The sequence below is a fragment of the Thunnus maccoyii genome, chromosome 21 (genome assembly GCF_910596095.1).
Source record: "Thunnus maccoyii chromosome 21, fThuMac1.1, whole genome shotgun sequence".
Classification (NCBI taxonomy): domain Eukaryota; kingdom Metazoa; phylum Chordata; class Actinopteri; order Scombriformes; family Scombridae; genus Thunnus; species Thunnus maccoyii.
The window spans coordinates 23874024-23891593 of record NC_056553.1 but is presented as its reverse complement, the minus strand read 5'-3'; the positions used below and the strand labels follow the sequence as shown (position 1 = coordinate 23891593).

Sequence of the window (17570 nt, the reverse complement as noted above, 5' to 3'; positions counted from 1 at the left end):
TTCTCTCTGCTCCCTTTCAGCCATGGGATGTATAAATTGAGTTGTGTTTTGAGCATGCTTGCTTTGTATTTCTTTTTTGGATCTGTGCATCACCATGAGCCAAACAAATAAATAATGAATGAATGAATGAATGAAAATAAAATTATGAAATACTGAACTCAAGGATTTCTTTTGAAAACATAAAAATACCAAATCCTATTGAATCTAAGCTGAATCAATATTACTGTAAATCCCATCTGAATGGCAAATTTACTGTTTTGTTTTTGTGCCAGATAGTATCTATTACGTATCCGGATACATAATTAATGGCCTTATTCCAGACCCAATGGACATGTGCAAAAGCATAACCAATAAAAATTGCATAAATTAGTGCTGCAACTAACAGAAATTTTTGATTCAATCTGCCAAAAAAGGAATAGCACCAAATCATCACAAATGACAAGCTGTAACTGATTTAAAAAACGGCTTAAATGATGATCAAAATAGTTGCTTCAATAGTTATTTTTCTCTCCATCAACTAATCGATTATTCAACTATGAATAAACAAAAAAATACATCCCAGTGTTATAAAAGACAGTACAGAATGACAGAGCATGTGAAGGGCTTCAACTTGGCAACATTTACAAGCATGGAGGCATAACTCAAGGGAGCCGACATCAAAGGCATCATCTGTAGGCATTTCAAGAAGCCTCTTATTCAATTTGAAAAGTGCCTCTCTGAGTCTGACAACTGCTGTTGTGACACCAAATGGATTCAGTTTCCTTTTGGTGACAGTGTAACAGAGGGGTCAAGACTAACAGTGACAGCAAAGGATCCGTTGATTGAATTATCTGCTGCCGCTGTTGGAAAAAGGCAGATATGAGATCCGGCCCTCCTTGTCTAGTGGTAGATCGGCTGCTGGGCAGTTACCAGGGCTGACATCAAAAGCAATAAAGCGCTGTGTTTACGACCACGTATCTGTGACAGTGGATTCTCCACCCTTGCGTGCAAGAGGAACAAATATAATGCTGTGCTTTGGCTTCAAAACGAGTCTGTGACCAATTTACAAGAATAGATATGTGTGTGTGTGTGTGTAGCTCAGGATGTTCAGATTTCCCACTAGCAGGAGAGAAAGAGCATTTTTAAATAATTAATTTTTCTATTAATGAATATGATGGAGGTCCATGGTTAGCTTTTGAGCCTGGGTGGAGGCTGAAAGCACCAGTGTAAAAGTGAAGCTCTGATATTCTGAATGAATACAAGCATCAGATCAGGCGGCAGCAGGTCATATTTTCACTGAAATATCAGCAATAAAATATATAAGATAGAGCTTGTGTACTCCGATCAACATGAAATAAAACAGTGCTCATTTCCATGGTGTTAAAGTCACAGCCAACCTTCACACCTCCATCATTACACATGTATTATAATCTGCCTCTGCTATCAAACAACAAGGATAAACCATCTCCCTAATCCATGTTTAATTTCCTGCCCCACTGTGATATATATAAGCCCTTTTTCTGCCATCGCTGGTCATTATCTGCTGCTGATTAAAGCACCAAAAGGAATATGATGGATTACGGGGAAGCTGTTGGTAAATATATTGACTGAGGTTAATGTATAGACATGTGAGAGCAGCAGTGATTGAGGGGCATGAGTTTATGTGTGTTTAAAGTAATCATTTGTAATATTTTCACCCAAATAAATGCCCATATTGGTTCATATTGTCACTGGTTGATGTTACAGCTTTGCCTGTACTCAGAAAAGCTTTTATATTTGATGTTTTAAACTGGTGTTTGGCAGGTTTTCCCTAGTGAAAATACATGACATTATTCATTTTTTTAATTTTGAGTGTGTGAAATAAAAATAAGAGGAACTCATCCATTACATGTTATGATTATTTATTATTGGATATGAAGACGGAGTAAAATACAATTAACATAAAATTGGCATTAACCATAACCATGACTACAATTGTCCCCTAACCTTAACAGTGTTTATTATTGTAACCATAAAGAAAGTTCTCTAAGCTTAACAAAGTAGTAACTTTGTAAGTAACAAACCCAAAAAATGATATTTCCTTAAACCTTGACCATAGTGTTGTGACATCATTTTTTCTGTGATTTGGTAACAGATTTGGAAGACAGATACAATGATGTCACGCTGATAGGGTGTCAAATCAGAAAACCATTTAATTTGGAGGACATGTCACAAAACTAGACGATCTAAAGGCAGTGTTTGGTAACCTGGGAGTCAGAACACCTCCAAGGAGTCACAAGATGATCAGTGTAACAGGAAAGAAGAAAAATATTGTTCAGCTTCTCAAATTTAGAATCTTTTTTTTCTCAGACTTTTCTCTTTGTTTATTTCTAAAAATACTAAAATGTTTTACCTCTTCAGGCCTTTAACACTTATAAAGATGAAACAATCAGAGCAGTTTAGAGATGAAAATCACTCTTTGGTTGGAAGGTTTGTATCTCATAGACATATTGGGGGGTTGTGAGCATAAACTGCTTCATTTGAAAGAGCCACAGGCAAAAATATTTGGTGACTACTGTCTTAGAGGCCTGATGCAGGCCTGGTTAAATGATATATTTTATTGATGGATGTGGTTGCTATAGGTTCAGTCTCAGTAGGTCAGTAGTCATAACCTACTTAAAAATACTAATAGATAAAAGAGGGAGGTTAGTGGTCAAATCAGGATTATTTTACTGATTCTAGCTTGTTTCCAGGAAATATATCACCCAAAAACAAGTTTCATTTAGAGTTCAAATGTAAACTTATCTTCTGCAATGACATTAGTATTTGATTCAACATAAACCAGTTCAAAATTCACCATCGATACCACATAAACCAAAGCTGTGTCCCAATTCTACACTAAATACTGTGTACAGTATGTAATACATACTAGTTGTACTACTGTTACAAGTCTAACTATATTTGTATAGTACCTTTCATAAAGATTAGTGCAATTCAAAAAGTTTTACAAATCCCCAACAAACTGATTATAAGACAATAAATGTAAGCAGTAAAATCATTTGAGACAAATGCACATGAGAAAATATAAACATAATGAAAATGTCAGATAAAAAAAACAAACAAAAAAACAGTAAAATAGATAAAAGACAATAACAAATTTAAAAAATAAGAGGGAGTAATTGAAAGTATTTTAAAAGTCAGCAGCCAGTCTAAAGAGGTGGGATTCAAGTTTTTGTTTAAAGATATCAACACTTCAAACTGCTCACAGTTCTTCAGGCAAACTGTTCCAACTGCCTGGAGCATAGACGCTAAAAGCTGCTTCACCAAACGTTTTGTCCTGAATTTTGGAACAACTAAAAGACTTGTGCCAGAGGACCTGAGAGACCATACTGATTCATACATTACAAACATGTCAGATGAGTAGGCTGGTGCAAGACCATGAAGTGCTTTAAAAACAAGTAAAAGAATTTTAAAATCAATACTGAAACAGACAGGCAACCAGTGTAAGGACTTTCAATAGGAGAGTATTACAGTGTTGCTCAGAGTGAGAAATGGTCGCGCTTAAGCAATATTTTTGAGATGATAAAAAGCAGATATGGTGGCATACCCCACAGGAGCCTTATAGTGCAGTTATTCAGTGAGCACTGTTACACACAGGCCTGGCGGCAGAGGTAGAGCTGGTCATCCATTAATTGCTCAAGTGTCCTGGAGCAAGACACTGAATCCCAATTGCTCCAAATGGTCAGCATGGCAACTCACTACCATTGGTTTTTGAGTGTGTGTGTGAATGGGTGAATGAGAGGCAAATTGTAAAGCACTTTGGATAAAAGCACAGTATAAATGCAGTCCATTCACCATTATTACCATGAGGCTAGGAGAATCATTAAGGATCCAAACCACCTGGATAACGGCCTTTTCTCCCTGCTGCGGTCGGGAAGAAGGTAGTGGATACAGGGAGAGGCTCAGCTTCTACCCTCAGGCCACTAGCTTCTAAATGAGGTCACTGCCTTACACCTAAGACTGCCCTATATATACATATATATAAGCTAAACATGCAGGCTGAACATGTCTTACTCTAAATTAAAAAAATCATTTAGCTGAAAAATCTATTTGGCATAGATAGATTAAATCATGGCAGCCAAACAGGCCACATGAGATACTGTATATTACATAGCGAGATGCAATTTTGGACCAGAGGAAGAAAAATATAATAGAAATATGTTGAGCACAAAGTGGACAGTCCTGTCAGTGCTTTGGAGGCTGATCAAATTGAGCTGGATGCTCACAGCAGAAGTGTAAACAGCAGTGGTGATGGTGCATTGCAACATTTGCTGTGTCAGTTAAAGCATATAATCTCTTATTGCAGATTTGAGCAAATGATACTTGTAATCATGTTTTTTTTTTCCTGAAACATAAGGACACTACTATCATACCAACAAAGCAGTAGTCCAGCATTTAAAAATGTCTGTTCATGGCCTAAAAAGCTCAGTGGATTTGAGTTTAGTGTTACGATGAATCATTTTGCCAGAACAGATCTTTGTACACTCATGTGAGCCCCCAAAATGGTAGTTTGAAATGAGTCACTAAGCTAACTAGCCACCGTTAGCTCTCTTTCTCTCATCATGGGAAGGAAGCATTGACAGCTTGCTTCAATGAAACATCAAGTCCTTGCTTTGCGAGTCTACTGTGTTCATGTCATACAGTCTGGCCGATATACAGAGCTGTGAAGATTCACATGGGACAGTAAATGAGAATTTGTTTTGCATGCATGTATGAATCTTTTCCAGATATTTCCCCAGAGGCTTCCCGTATCCTTATTGCATCACACCTCCCATATGTTTTTTCCATCTGCCCGTCCCTTCATCCAACCCCTCCTCTCTCTATCATCTCATTCCTCCACAGGAGATGAATGGACTCGACATGGCTGAAGGCCTGGCTCCAACAACCAAGCCATTTAAAGTTCCACATCAGGGTTTGCTGGCATGTTGGAAAGGAGGATTCAGAGGAGGTATGGTGTGCAAAATAACTAATAGAAGGCGTACTTATTAACCTCATTCATGATCTCAATGTGTGCATATGTTTTTCTTAAGAAGCCGTATTTATATAACATTTAACAACATTTAAATCTGGCAATGTTGCAGACCAGAAATCCCAGAATTTCAGGGCTGAAAGAGTGCTTCAAAAGGATATCAAATTAAAAATTCAAACACAGTTAACATGCTTTAAAGGGTAAAAATCTTTGTAACCTTCAAAACTCAAAAAGCATTATGTTTGTATTGCATGACAGCCCAATGAGACATCCCGCTGCTTTGACTTTCAAAGAGCAGAAAAGCAGTAAGGTCGTATTCAGATCAAATCAGGTGGTGCGGCGAAAACGCCAGCCCTCCCGTTCATTTGAATGGAGGTAGTGTGTTTAGGCTGCAGGGGTTTTGGCCGCAGCGGTGACACACCCGCCTGCGGCGAGAAAGTTGACCCAGAGTCAACTTCTAGAGAAACACAACTGGACGTCACACTGCGGTGGCCAATTACAGCTGGCAATCAGACTGATCAGAGCTGTAAAACCCTGCCATTCCATTAGAGAGTACAAAGACGTTATTAGGAGGAGGGGAGGACATTTCTCTTTGTTTGGTAAAAAAGAGAGAGAGAGAGCTGAGAGCACCAGTGAGCGAGAGAGAAAGCAGCTGTGGTCGAGCAAGCTAGAGAGTGAATGAAGAGAGGGAGTGGTGGTAGCGAGACAGCTGGTGAATCAGATCAATAAAATGTTATTTTCTGATTGTTGCACCGCGGTAACATTGTAGAGCACAAACACTCCCACACCCCCCTCCACACCTGTGCTCAACCCTGCGGCGGTGCACCACGACGCCTGTTTTGGTCTGAATACGGCCTAAGGCATCTGGATCCAATTTATCAATATGGAGAACTACAGCCGTGGCGTCAATATATCGCAGTCAGCTGACAGCGCTCTGTCTGTCATTGTTTCAGGCATCAGAACAGTCGATCATATTCCATAACGCTCACTCCACTGTCATCATGAGAGGATAAATGCCCTCTAACTAGAAATCCTTGGCATAACCTTTCTCCAGTGATGCCTTTCTCCATTATTCACTGTTCACCATTCATAAAGCAATTCATCAATTATTGACTATGAAAATAAACGAACTAACTGATTACTGACTAACTAACCGTTAAACTAACAAATATTGTCCAAAACCTGGAATATTGCATTCATTGTTGTCCAAATACTATTAAAAACACTTTGCCAAACAATTAGCCACAGTTGCACCGCTGACATGTTCACTCATTACCATGAACACACACAATGAAGTTTATTTTGACTCAATCCCACACACACCGTCCTGCTGCCAGAAATGTTCACTAGAGCACCAAAGGTGGATTATTCTGCCGCTGGAAATAGTCTCCAACAAATGCTGTTTTAGTAATTTACTAAACCTTTTTTTTTTTTTTTTTTTTTTTTAATGAAACTTCAAATTTTTGACTTGTCTTTTGAAGCTTAATATTCTCAAGAGGAACTAATTGGCTTGACACTTACAGTGCCAAAGACAGGGGAGGGAAGTCAGAGAGTATTGAAAGACAAATACATCTTTCACAGGATTTAATGACATCAAGGAGAAAAATAGAATAATGTCTATGATTTTACATTGAAGATCAGTTCACTGATTAGTAGTATTTGGCATATGAAAACAGTTGTGTAATGTATGCTGTGCCTCTGGAGCAGCTTATAAAACCTGAGGAAAACAACCCCGATGATCTTGGCTTGGGTTTGGAGACATTTCTATCGGAGAGCTTGTGTTACAAACTGGTGGTAGGGAGTTTGAAATACATGGGCTGTGTCCCAAATCATTCCCTATTCAGTATAGTGTACTATATTTACTGAGCGTAGGAGTGTGTAAATTTATCTGCTATATAGTGCCCTCAAAAATTACACAATGGAATGAAAAAAGTAGTGTTCATCGTGTCCCATTTTTTTGTAGATGCAAAAATTAGAGATGTGTGACTCTACAGATGAAGGTAATGGTGCAAAATGATGATAATTAATGATTTCATACTCACTACTGACTAAACTATTGAGTGTCTATTATATAAGGAGCAGTGAATGAGTGAACAAGGGAGTGATTTTGAACAAGCAGGAAGGGTCTTATCAAAAGAGATTTGCATTGTGGGAAGTGTAGGATCCAGTGGTTTTGCATCTTGAGCCATACTAAGGACTAAACGTCAGAATATCTTGGCCTCTTGTCCTTCAATTTCGACTGTGCTTTTTATAATACACCTATTGTGAGTCCCCAAACTTCATGGAAGTCCATTACTAAATCACTATATATATATATATCATTACACCACCCCTATCAACATTATCCATCCTGGAGACACAAGGCCAGTGCATCAGCAGCACAATGCAATAATGCAGCAGCTTTCAGTGATTTCAGAAGGATGCATTCCCTCAATGACTGATGACTGTACTGGAGCCTGACAGTCAGCCCACTAGTCTAAAATGAAAGCAGCAGGCTCTTTGTGTCTGTGCATGCTCAAACAGAACAGCAGCTCTCCTGTGGAGAACTCATGTTCACCGCAAAGCATTTGGAAACCATTACAATCATTACAGACGTGTGTGTGCTTAGTGGGGCAACGGGGCTGATGAGAGCAGTTACCGGGACGACGCCTGGCGCATCATATTGACTCCCAGTGCAGTTATCTCAGTGAGAGTGTCGGTGGGGGCTGCACATGCTGCAGTCAGGCAGTGATGGAGAGGCGGAGAAGCAGACACTAAGGTCACTCTGAGAGCACGGTAGCCAATGGATTTTATGCTTCCTTGCTGTTACACCCACTGGATTTATAAACTCACTTGTTAAGAGAGGTAAAGCTTGCTGTGGTTTGAGTGCATTCTGGTCAAAGTGCGCTGGTTGATGTTTTATGTAATAGTCGTTTGTATTCTGACTGCAGGCCTCAGCTGATCCCTAGTTTGGCTGCTGGGCAGCCTCACATCATGTCCTCTTAGCTTTTTTTTAATTCATCTCACTTTTACAGAAACATCACAGAGCCTTTTAACATATCCCAGGTCAGGTAAATCCAGGTTTGAATCCAGCAGCAGCCTCACCATTCATGCACTCCAGGCGGTATTTGAGGAATAAAATGCAATATGAATTTTTAAACAGCACACATCTGTGCCGAGTCTCTGGCATCATCTCTGATTCATTGTGCCTTTTCTTGATCCAGAAACGAAATTCATACCACCAAGGTGTAGCCTTTCTATACTCCAGATATGCAAATATTGTTTTCCTGCACAAAAAAACATTAATTTGATTCTAAGCTGTTTTTATTTTTGATGTATTTCTAGTCAAACTAGACCAGAATATAAATACGGGAGTTCACACTCACCAAGCAGTGGCTGAAAGGATCAGGATAGTTACCTTCACAGATATAACTCAGCTTTTCTCCTTTTTTCCCCCCTTATATCCAAACATAATCCCACACCAAATAGAATTACCAGTGGACAGGGTTGTAAAGATTTACTCAATAAATTGATCTTATGGCAAACAACAGAGGCCGGATTAGCTGGATAAAAAAGAGAGATCAAACCCTGAGAAGAATTGAATCCACCTCTTCAGAATAAGAGGGATTTAGGGTTTTATTGGTTTTTAATGTGTTTTAAATTGAAATACATGGAAATGAGGCTCTTTGTCCAGCATGTGTGACGTAGACTACCCAGGAGGCTGTGTTCTTTCAATGCTTTCTGATTCTACGATGGAGATCAAGGCAGCAAAGCAAAAATTTCACAGCCTGAGGATATACTTATTTTGTGTTGGTGTATTTATTACGTCCACCAGTGAAAGTGCATTATGTTTTCACCTCTGACTTTTATGTATGATATCACCGGAGTAGCCAGTAGCCTGAGGATGGACTGAACAGGGTGTGATCTGGATCTACGATCTCCATCATTACATCATTTTTGGTCATTACTATTCAGTTTATCATCGCCGGCTTTCAAGATGACCACAAAACAGCACTGCTCTCATGTGCTATTTGGACAGAAAATCAAACCCGGAAGTCAAATTATAACCAAACACATCATCAGGCTGTCACATGCTGCTACTGCTGCATTTCATAAGCCCCTACTTCACCCCGGCATCCACCTGTAGGCTCTAAATCTGCATTCCATAGGGGAGAAGTTATAACCATCACTCCCCATTCCCAGCTGTGCTGAGCTTGGTATTTCCTTTAGGGGAGTGATGAGGTGGCGAACATCAATGCTATTCATGCAAACATTTAATTTTGAAGTGGAGATTTGTTGAGGTCAACTGTATTGAATAGGTAATAATAATAATAAGTATATAAGAGATGATGGCATTAGAGTATTCTGTGTTTTGAAAAATGGGGATGAATGAGTATAGAATTTGCAGCTTTGTATGGAAAACAGAGATTCCACTTTTTTATGCATTGATGGGTTAAGATGAAATATTGTATTTAGTTTAGTTTGATTGTGACACTGTGTGATATCTATTATGGCCATTTATATGAATTTACCTTTGGAATCTTGTAATTTTATATATCTGCTAATAGTAAATAGCATTTTTTAAAGATAATTGTAATGTTTTGTACATTTGGCAGAATGAGAAAACCTCCTGTTCTTCTGACTCGGGAATGTTCATTCATCATTCCCGTACGGTTACCCCCCGCTGTTAGCCTTGTAGTCACACCATTTAAAATGCTCAAATCTGGCAAGCGGTAAAATGCTGATACTGAATGTATGAGAAACATGTTCACTGACGAGATATTTCAGCTAGTTTTCATACAATATCTGCTTGTAGTAACTAAAGCAGGATTTATCTATTCACGGTTATGTTTTATTTACTTATTTACATAATCAAAATTGAACTGAAACTGCAATCTTTACCTTGAACAAATGCATTTGTTTCCTGAACCTAACCACATGGGATGCATGATGCAAACCCCAGCCTCCAATTTCAAATCCGTGCACCCAACCACCTCCCCACGACTTCCATGCAGTACAGACGTGAAGCACTTCCTTCACTCAAAATGATAAAAAAAAAAAGCATTAGAACATAATCCAGGCAGCATTTAAGTCTCCCCGAAAACATAATTGGCAGAACAAATGAAGTCATCAAGGACAATTGATTTAAATATTGACCAGAATTAAACAAATATGGCTTAGTTGTGACAGTTCAATAACAAGCAGCCAATATTTAGAGTTGAACATGACTTTTTAAATGGCAGATGTTGCCACAGCCTTCCACCAAACTGCTTCCCCTGTTAATCCATCTCAGATCCATACAATAATTGTGTGAAAGAGTGAGTATAATTTTGTACCTTTTACCTTCATAGGTAATAATTCAATATGCCAAAAACAGATCGAGGGCATGCAGCAGGATATTAGACATCAGCATGTATTTATGTGTAATCACAGCCCACACTGGTTCAGCTTGTATTTAAAGCTGCAGCCAACATACCATACAGAGTGATGACCCGGCGCTTCCACTGCAATCTGCTCATGTTCTGTAACAGCAAATGTTTCGCTCACACTCCTGCTCGTGCATCACTCTCCTCTCTCGTGTATCTTTTACTCTTTAACTTGAATCAACAACATCACAAGTGTAGCAAATCCCATCAGCAACATAACTTCTTTTTGTCGTAGAGGTGTGAATATTTTTGTTTCTGCCTGTCTGTTTATGCATAATTATGAACTGGCAGCGTGTCACTTATAATCTGAGAGGAGAATCATTTACCACTTGTTGTGGAAGCCGAAGCCAAACAACAGCATCCTCTATTGACATGTTTGTTTGTTTTTTTCTTTCTCTAAACCATGTCCGGTGTAGTCTCACAGAATTTTATGAGATGAGCACAAACACTGTGGCGATGGTTACATTACATAACACACAGTTTTTTGTTTGTTTCAGTCTATTTTCTATAAATCACATTAATATAATTCCTAATGGCATTCTCTGCCTGGATATGGGGAATGACCCGGGCTCTGTTTTCTAAAAGAATCTATTTTCATCAGCTTTTCCCAAAGCATTGTAATGTTAAGACGCTCTTGGAAATGTTCTAAAATGAAGAAGAACCTCTGACCCGCTGTAGAAGAGGAACTGCAGGAGGAACTGGAAACTGCAGTTTTTTATTGTTATTACTCATTTTAAGTTCATACTTCTTTCATGACCTCACTGATTCTCTCTTAAGTGACATTTGATATGAAATGAGTGACGTTTAAATTAGAAATTAAGAACAGATAACCTACATAACATCAGAATGACAACCACAACAGATGACGTTCGTATTCATGAAACCGTCACTGCTTCATTTTAGGTTTAAGAGTAACATACGCATCCAGCAGCAGTTAAATTGTTCAAAGCGTATTTTCTTAAACTTACTTCCACCCAATAACATGAATCATAAAGGGCAGCAATAAAAGATTCTAAACGATTTTGAGTATAAATCATTTCTTTGTGTTGTTTGCGACATTTACACTTTGCAATCCATGTGCTTGTAAAATACAGCACGGTTTAAACATGCTGAGTTACTGTACTTTCAAATGTATTCAGCATTCTGCTCAACACCACAGACAGTCGAAGGGAAACTTCAACATTTTTCAACTTATTTCCATATAAGTGACTAATGGGGACAATGATTTTTGACATTGGTCCAGTATTGAGCGAGAGCGCTCCAGCCGCCAGCCGCGAAACAGGCTGCAATGTAATCCTTTGGAGCAATTGCTTCCCGTCAATATATGTCCACTAAAAGTGCGTGTTTGTTGTTATTATAAGTGTCTGATAAGATTCTGGAAAAGACCTTACAGAGAAATAAAACTTTTTGCTTTATCCTTCGCTTTATCCAGTCTGGTTTTTAATGTGTCTAATCAAGTCTCGCTCAAGGAGAAGTCTAGCTCTAAAATCTCGCGGGAGTTAAGTTGTTGTTGAAATCAGCTAAATATTCAGCCATGACTTTGAAAATCTTTTAAATAACACTGAGCTACGCTTTCTATATTCCAGCATAACAACCTCCTCCTGGCACTCCTCTCTCCAACTCTGTCATGGCTGAATATTTAGCTGATGATTTATTTAGCTGAGCAAGACTTCTCATTGAGCGAGACTATGTTAGACACAATAACAAACAGACCAGATCAAGCAAATTGTAAAGAAAAAAAGTTTTATTTCTCCGTTTCGTCCTTTTCATAATGTTGTCAGACACTTAATAATAACAATCTGAGCCTGTCAGTTGCAAAAACAAGCACTTTTAGTGGACTTACATTGACGGGGCTGTATTGCCCCATTGGATTACATTACAGCCTATTTCACAGCTGCAGGCTGAAGCGCTCTCGCTCAATACTGGACCAATTTCAAAAATTACTGTTCCCATTATTCACTTAGACACAAAATGATGGGAAAATAGGGTACAGGTTGAAAAATACCAGTTTCCCTTTAAGTAACTCTTAATAGCATGCACATACACCCGCTTTCATGCGCTGCTTTGGAAAATGTGTGTAAAATATTAAGAGCTCTGGTTGAATCGCTCTTAGAAAAGGTTCTTAGGAGACGTGGCCTGGGTCAAGCAAAGAGAGGCATTTTGTTCCCATTTTTTATTTTATAGTTTATTTTAGTTGTATTATAGTTATTAGAATATTAATATCTGAGGAGAATATGCAAACAATATTGATCGTTTGTGATTTGTTGCTTTGCATGGTGATATATAGTGAACAGTGAATGTTATTATATCATTGCTTCAGTGCTTTGCTGCCTCCTGTTGCACTGAGTTTTTTCCAGTGTTTGTATTCTTTAACTCGTCTCTTGTTTGTTTTTTTTGTTTTTTTTGTGTTGCAATATCTTGTCAAAGGACTACAGTATAAAACTTGCCAGTATTGGCTATCACTGGCACAGCAGTGTTGATTAATGTGCACTGTCCTTATGAATAAATAAATGAAATAAGTACATGAGGGGATATGTGAATGTATATGAGCATATGTCTGATCCAAGGACTCTTGCTTCCCATGCATGGGTCTTATATTTTCATACACATTTGCATTCTGAGACATTGCTGTCATTCCGTTAAATTTCCTGGAGACCAGCTAGTTCCCAAGCAGCATCTCTCACACAGCCTTGACTCTGTTCCCATTTAAACTGCAACACTGCAGGACAAACACAGAGCGGCTTTCATTTCAAACAGCCATCCATGATAAGAAATGGGTAACAATGTGATGTCTGCATCAATAGGCCACTTCAGCCCAACATCCAAGAGTCACGTGGGATCAAACCCACATCAAAGCCTGGCCGATGCCACTATGAGAGCCGAGCAACAATGGAACAATAATTAAAGCCACATGGATATCCAACCACCCCACTGTCACACACATACTGTATCTCTCTCCCTCTTTGTCACAGAAATAGAAAGAGTGGCGTTTGATGTTTGTCATGACAATACATCAACCCTTCCAAATCTTGACATGCAGCTACCTGCCATACAATATGTAAGCAGTTATTCCCATCCATTTAAATGCAGTAAACATATTTAGACACTCTCATCCACTAAGCAGCGGATCATTATTTGGACGATGGAAGCTGTCATAACCAGCAGTAATGCAACAGCAATACATAACAAAATGCCAAAGCGGTTTCAAATGCACTGTTTAATGAGGCAGTCTACAAGAATATGCTTTTGCTGTAACCATTCATGAATACTCAGACACATTTACTTCATTATCATGTAATTAATATCCAGAAAGAGCTCATTCTTTTCTCTTTTTTTGCCACAGTACTCCTTGATAAATGTTCTTTTTTGCTTTCTTAATGGGTTTAACCACTGCTCCCTGCTCAGTGTGTGGAGGGATTATTTTAACTGTTTGAGGGAAAGAAAGGACATTTAAGCCCAAAACATCAAATCAAATGTGCAAAAATTTAGGATGTACACAAAATTTAAAAGAGGGTCTGTGGATATTAAATGCCTAAATAGTGATTGTTGTTGTTGTTGTTGTTGGAATGTGTCTGTCTCTGCGTGTAGATGAACATCATATGTGATTATTTTAACGTTCAGATCAGTTTAAGATGAAGGAGAAGAACTTTTTAATCACTTCGAGGCAGCAGCTTAAGTCATTTGAAGGTCATGACACGTCGTTCCTTGTCCAGAAAAAAAAAATAGGTCAGTAACAAAAAAAAAAAAAGTTCTACCATGGCTGCTACACCTGAAGCACGCTGATGACATAAGGTGCGTGTGCGTAATAGCGCGGAAACATGTTGGATGCCCTTATTCCCTTTATGAGTGGGTGTGCTTAAAACATAACTCGCACAGCTTAAAAAGAGGGGGAAAAGGTCACTTGTACCTCTTCAGCATCGATGTCCTCCTCGCTGTCAGTGGGTTCCGGCGCTTTCACGAACCACCACTGGATCTCCAAATACACCGACGCGGTTACGCTCTGGAACGCACACGCCATTTCTATGTTTTGTCCCTCTTTAACCGTCATGTTGGAGGGCAGATCCGTGAAGCGACCTGCAGATGAGAGAAGGAGGAGGCGGAGGGGGGGGGGGTGATAATGATAGAGAGAGGGAGAGAGAGAGAGAGAGAGAGAAAGAAGTGGGGACATTTGTGTGATTTGTGCATGCGAATAAATACCCATGAATCCATCGCGCAGTGTTTGGTCTGCTTTTGGCTGCGGGGATGAATGTGACGCGGTCACAGCAGCTGTGTTATTGTAACCGAGCGAATTGAAAAATGTGCGTTCTTGTTTTAATTGAAGGAGATGCCCCCCCCCCCCCACCCCCCCTTGTCACATACTGACGCGTCTTCATCGGGAATTTACATAATGTACAGTCGCACCATGGCTACATTATTCAGACAGTTAATTACACGCAGAGTGAGGGTTTTTTTTTTCTTTTAAATTTTCTACTCCATATTTCGTGTCACTAGGTGTCCGGTGATGTGTTATTTGTAGCCGTGATTAAATACTGCATAAACTTGACTATAGTGGACAATATATAAGAGATCTTATGGGAAATAAACACAAGAAATGATAAAGGAGTTTGGTTTGAGGGAGGCTTACAGAGGAATACAGCCTAAAGGAGAGTGGTGGGGACAATAGAACAAAAAAAAAAAGAGTCAGGATATTCGATGTGCATGCAAACTTTCAAACCAAACCTTAATTTAGATTCTTTTTTTTAAGAAACTACCGCTGACTTTAGACTATTCAAAGGCTTTTGCGCGTTTTTTCCGTCGTCAATCAGTAATTTGCAGAAGAAGAGCACAGAGGCTTTTGGAAAGTGGGAATCTCAGTCACATGAAGCAGGGCAGACAGGCTGTGGACCGTCGCTTTTAGGACCATGGACAGCCGCATACAGCAGCTGTCCGTGGTGCTGAAATCACCAGCGGATCGCTGACTTTTCCCACAAAGCGGCTCTTAAAAAGAAGTTTGGTTTCTTTAACCGTCAGCCAATTTCCTGGCATGAACAGAAAATAGAAAACAGCCGCCCTATATCATCCACGCTATGTGAAAGGACTTCATTTCAAACAATCACCAGTTGCATTTTTTTTTTCGTCATCACGGGCGAAAAAAAAACCCCGCAACCTCCTCATATTTCATCGTGATGTTACTTTTCCTTTTCGGAGGCTTATTCACAATCCATCTCACTTAAAACATTTCCTGTTTTCCTCCAAGAGCCCTTTGCCTTTTCGGAAGGGCTGCGCACTTTTAACACTTTCTCCGACCGTACAGCTTCCACCATGCAGGGCAGCGAGCCCGACACGATGACACACACTGAGATCGACTGTTTGGTGAGAAAATATACAATCCAAGTCTTACCTTCAAAAGAGAATCCGAATTGCACACAAAAACTAGCTAAGAAAACAAATCCAATAGTATCATGAGAGGTCCACATCATTCCAGTATAGAAGGGGAGATTTTTTTACATCAGCCGAAGGGAGGAAAAAGACGAATCTTTCCAAAAAAAAATAGCCTACACACCAGCAAAATCAAACAGTTGCTGGGCGAGTGTGTTTAAACGGAGATTGTAGAAGGTGGAACATGCTGCAAAACTACAGCTTGTCGTTGCTGAAGTTCTTTTTTTTCTTCCTCCTCCTCTGTGTCTCTGCAGAAGAGAATGTCGACTGCTTGGCTGTACTGAAGTCTGTAAAATAACCGGGCTGCGGTCTTCGTCTGCGCTACCGGAGAGACGTCAGTCTAGTGGATCACTGTGGCATCCACACACTCTACACCTCTGCAAATCTAGTCCTCATCCGGCCCCTTACTGTCACCTTGACCGCTTGATTTAAAAACGCGCCGCACACTTCGACACCGAACGCAAATAGCTGCATCTTTATGAGGGATTTTTATTTTACATTTTTTTGTATATTGAGCGCCAAATGATGTAGAGTTTTCTGTCTCTTGTGCTGTACTTTTTAAATGACAGATGCTTTATAGGGCCTTCACCGAACCTGTTTATTAACAAATCGGAAACGAGTAGAATAGAAAACTTCCCTCCCTGAAAGCAATACAATAATCGAGCAATTCTATATCATAAAGAAGCGTGTGTGTTTGGTGTGGGTGTGTCCAACCCTGTTGAGTGCTTATGCAGTCACGAGATAGTCTGACAGCCAGTCTAAGAGGCTATAAAGCCATATTGTAACATTAGATAGGAGCAAACAGGGAGGGGGATAGAGGTTGAACCAGTGACCCTGCAAGTACAGGGCAAGCACAGCTGTCCTGAGTCATTAAGATAGAAGAGATCCTGCTGGAATATTATTAGTCTCATGGGCAGACTGAGAACACTCTGCCCTTTGTTGCAATAGGCACAAATTGTACCACTCCTAATATTTGCTCTTAATTGATTCTTAGACCATTCAGAGATCATCCTTTTGGGACAAGCACTTTTCTCTCCCTTCAACAAAAGTGTCTGTTGGCAGAGGTATTAAAGTGACAGGTGTAAAGTCAGCTGGATAATCACTGCTCCCTGTTGTCATGTGGTTCACAGCAGACCCAAAGCTGTACTTTACAGTACACTTGGTAACACTTACTGTAAATAATACAGTGAGTTTATTGGTCAAAATGAATGGCTACATTTAATTTTTATGCTGGAGGTTGAGGTGTTTAGGAAGAAGAAACTGACTTTCAGGACCATGGACAGCTGCTGTCCACAGACATTCCAATAATGGCTCATTGGTCACTTTTCATTGGAGGAGCCTTTTAAAAGATTTTGACATTGCTTCTTTAATAATCAGCCTATTTTCTGAAATATGAAAAAAAAAAGATCTTAAAAAATAAGCAACAAATGGCAACTCTGACCTTCAGCTACAAGGAAAATGCATTTATTAATCTAAATCAGACACAGTAATTCATGATGATGTTATAGAAATAAAAAACTAAATGTTAAAAAATTAAAGGAATGAATTACACTAAAGGTTTCATCAACATAATTCCACTCATCTCATTTTTTTTTTAAGTCAAAGCCAACCTTTTTACCAGAGTTGGGTCATTTATTTAAACTGTAACAGACCACTTCTTTATTCTAGATGTGATCACATACTGTGTCTCACATTATCTGATCTTTTTATGAAAGCAATTTGCAATCACTGCTTACATGCACATTGCAATAGTGCCAGCG

General features: G+C 39.3%; 1 protein-coding gene across 2 annotated transcripts in view; it reads right to left on the bottom strand.

The window, feature by feature from the left end:
* The window catches only part of vstm2a (V-set and transmembrane domain containing 2A), an 82211-nt gene extending 66153 nt beyond the window's left edge, over positions 1-16058 (bottom strand). The window contains exons 1-2 of one of the 2 annotated variants that reach the window (XM_042399853.1): positions 15773-16058; positions 14300-14466 (exon numbers count right to left, since the gene is read on the bottom strand). In XM_042399853.1, coding sequence (XP_042255787.1) covers positions 14300-14466; positions 15773-15851 — 246 coding nt within the window. In that variant the 5' untranslated portion in view covers positions 15852-16058. Of the gene's footprint in view, positions 1-14299; positions 14467-14589; positions 14837-15772 lie in introns of those variants that run through there. The other variant, XM_042399854.1, reaches the window with a different exon arrangement.
* Between the last annotated feature and the right edge of the window lie 1512 nt (positions 16059-17570).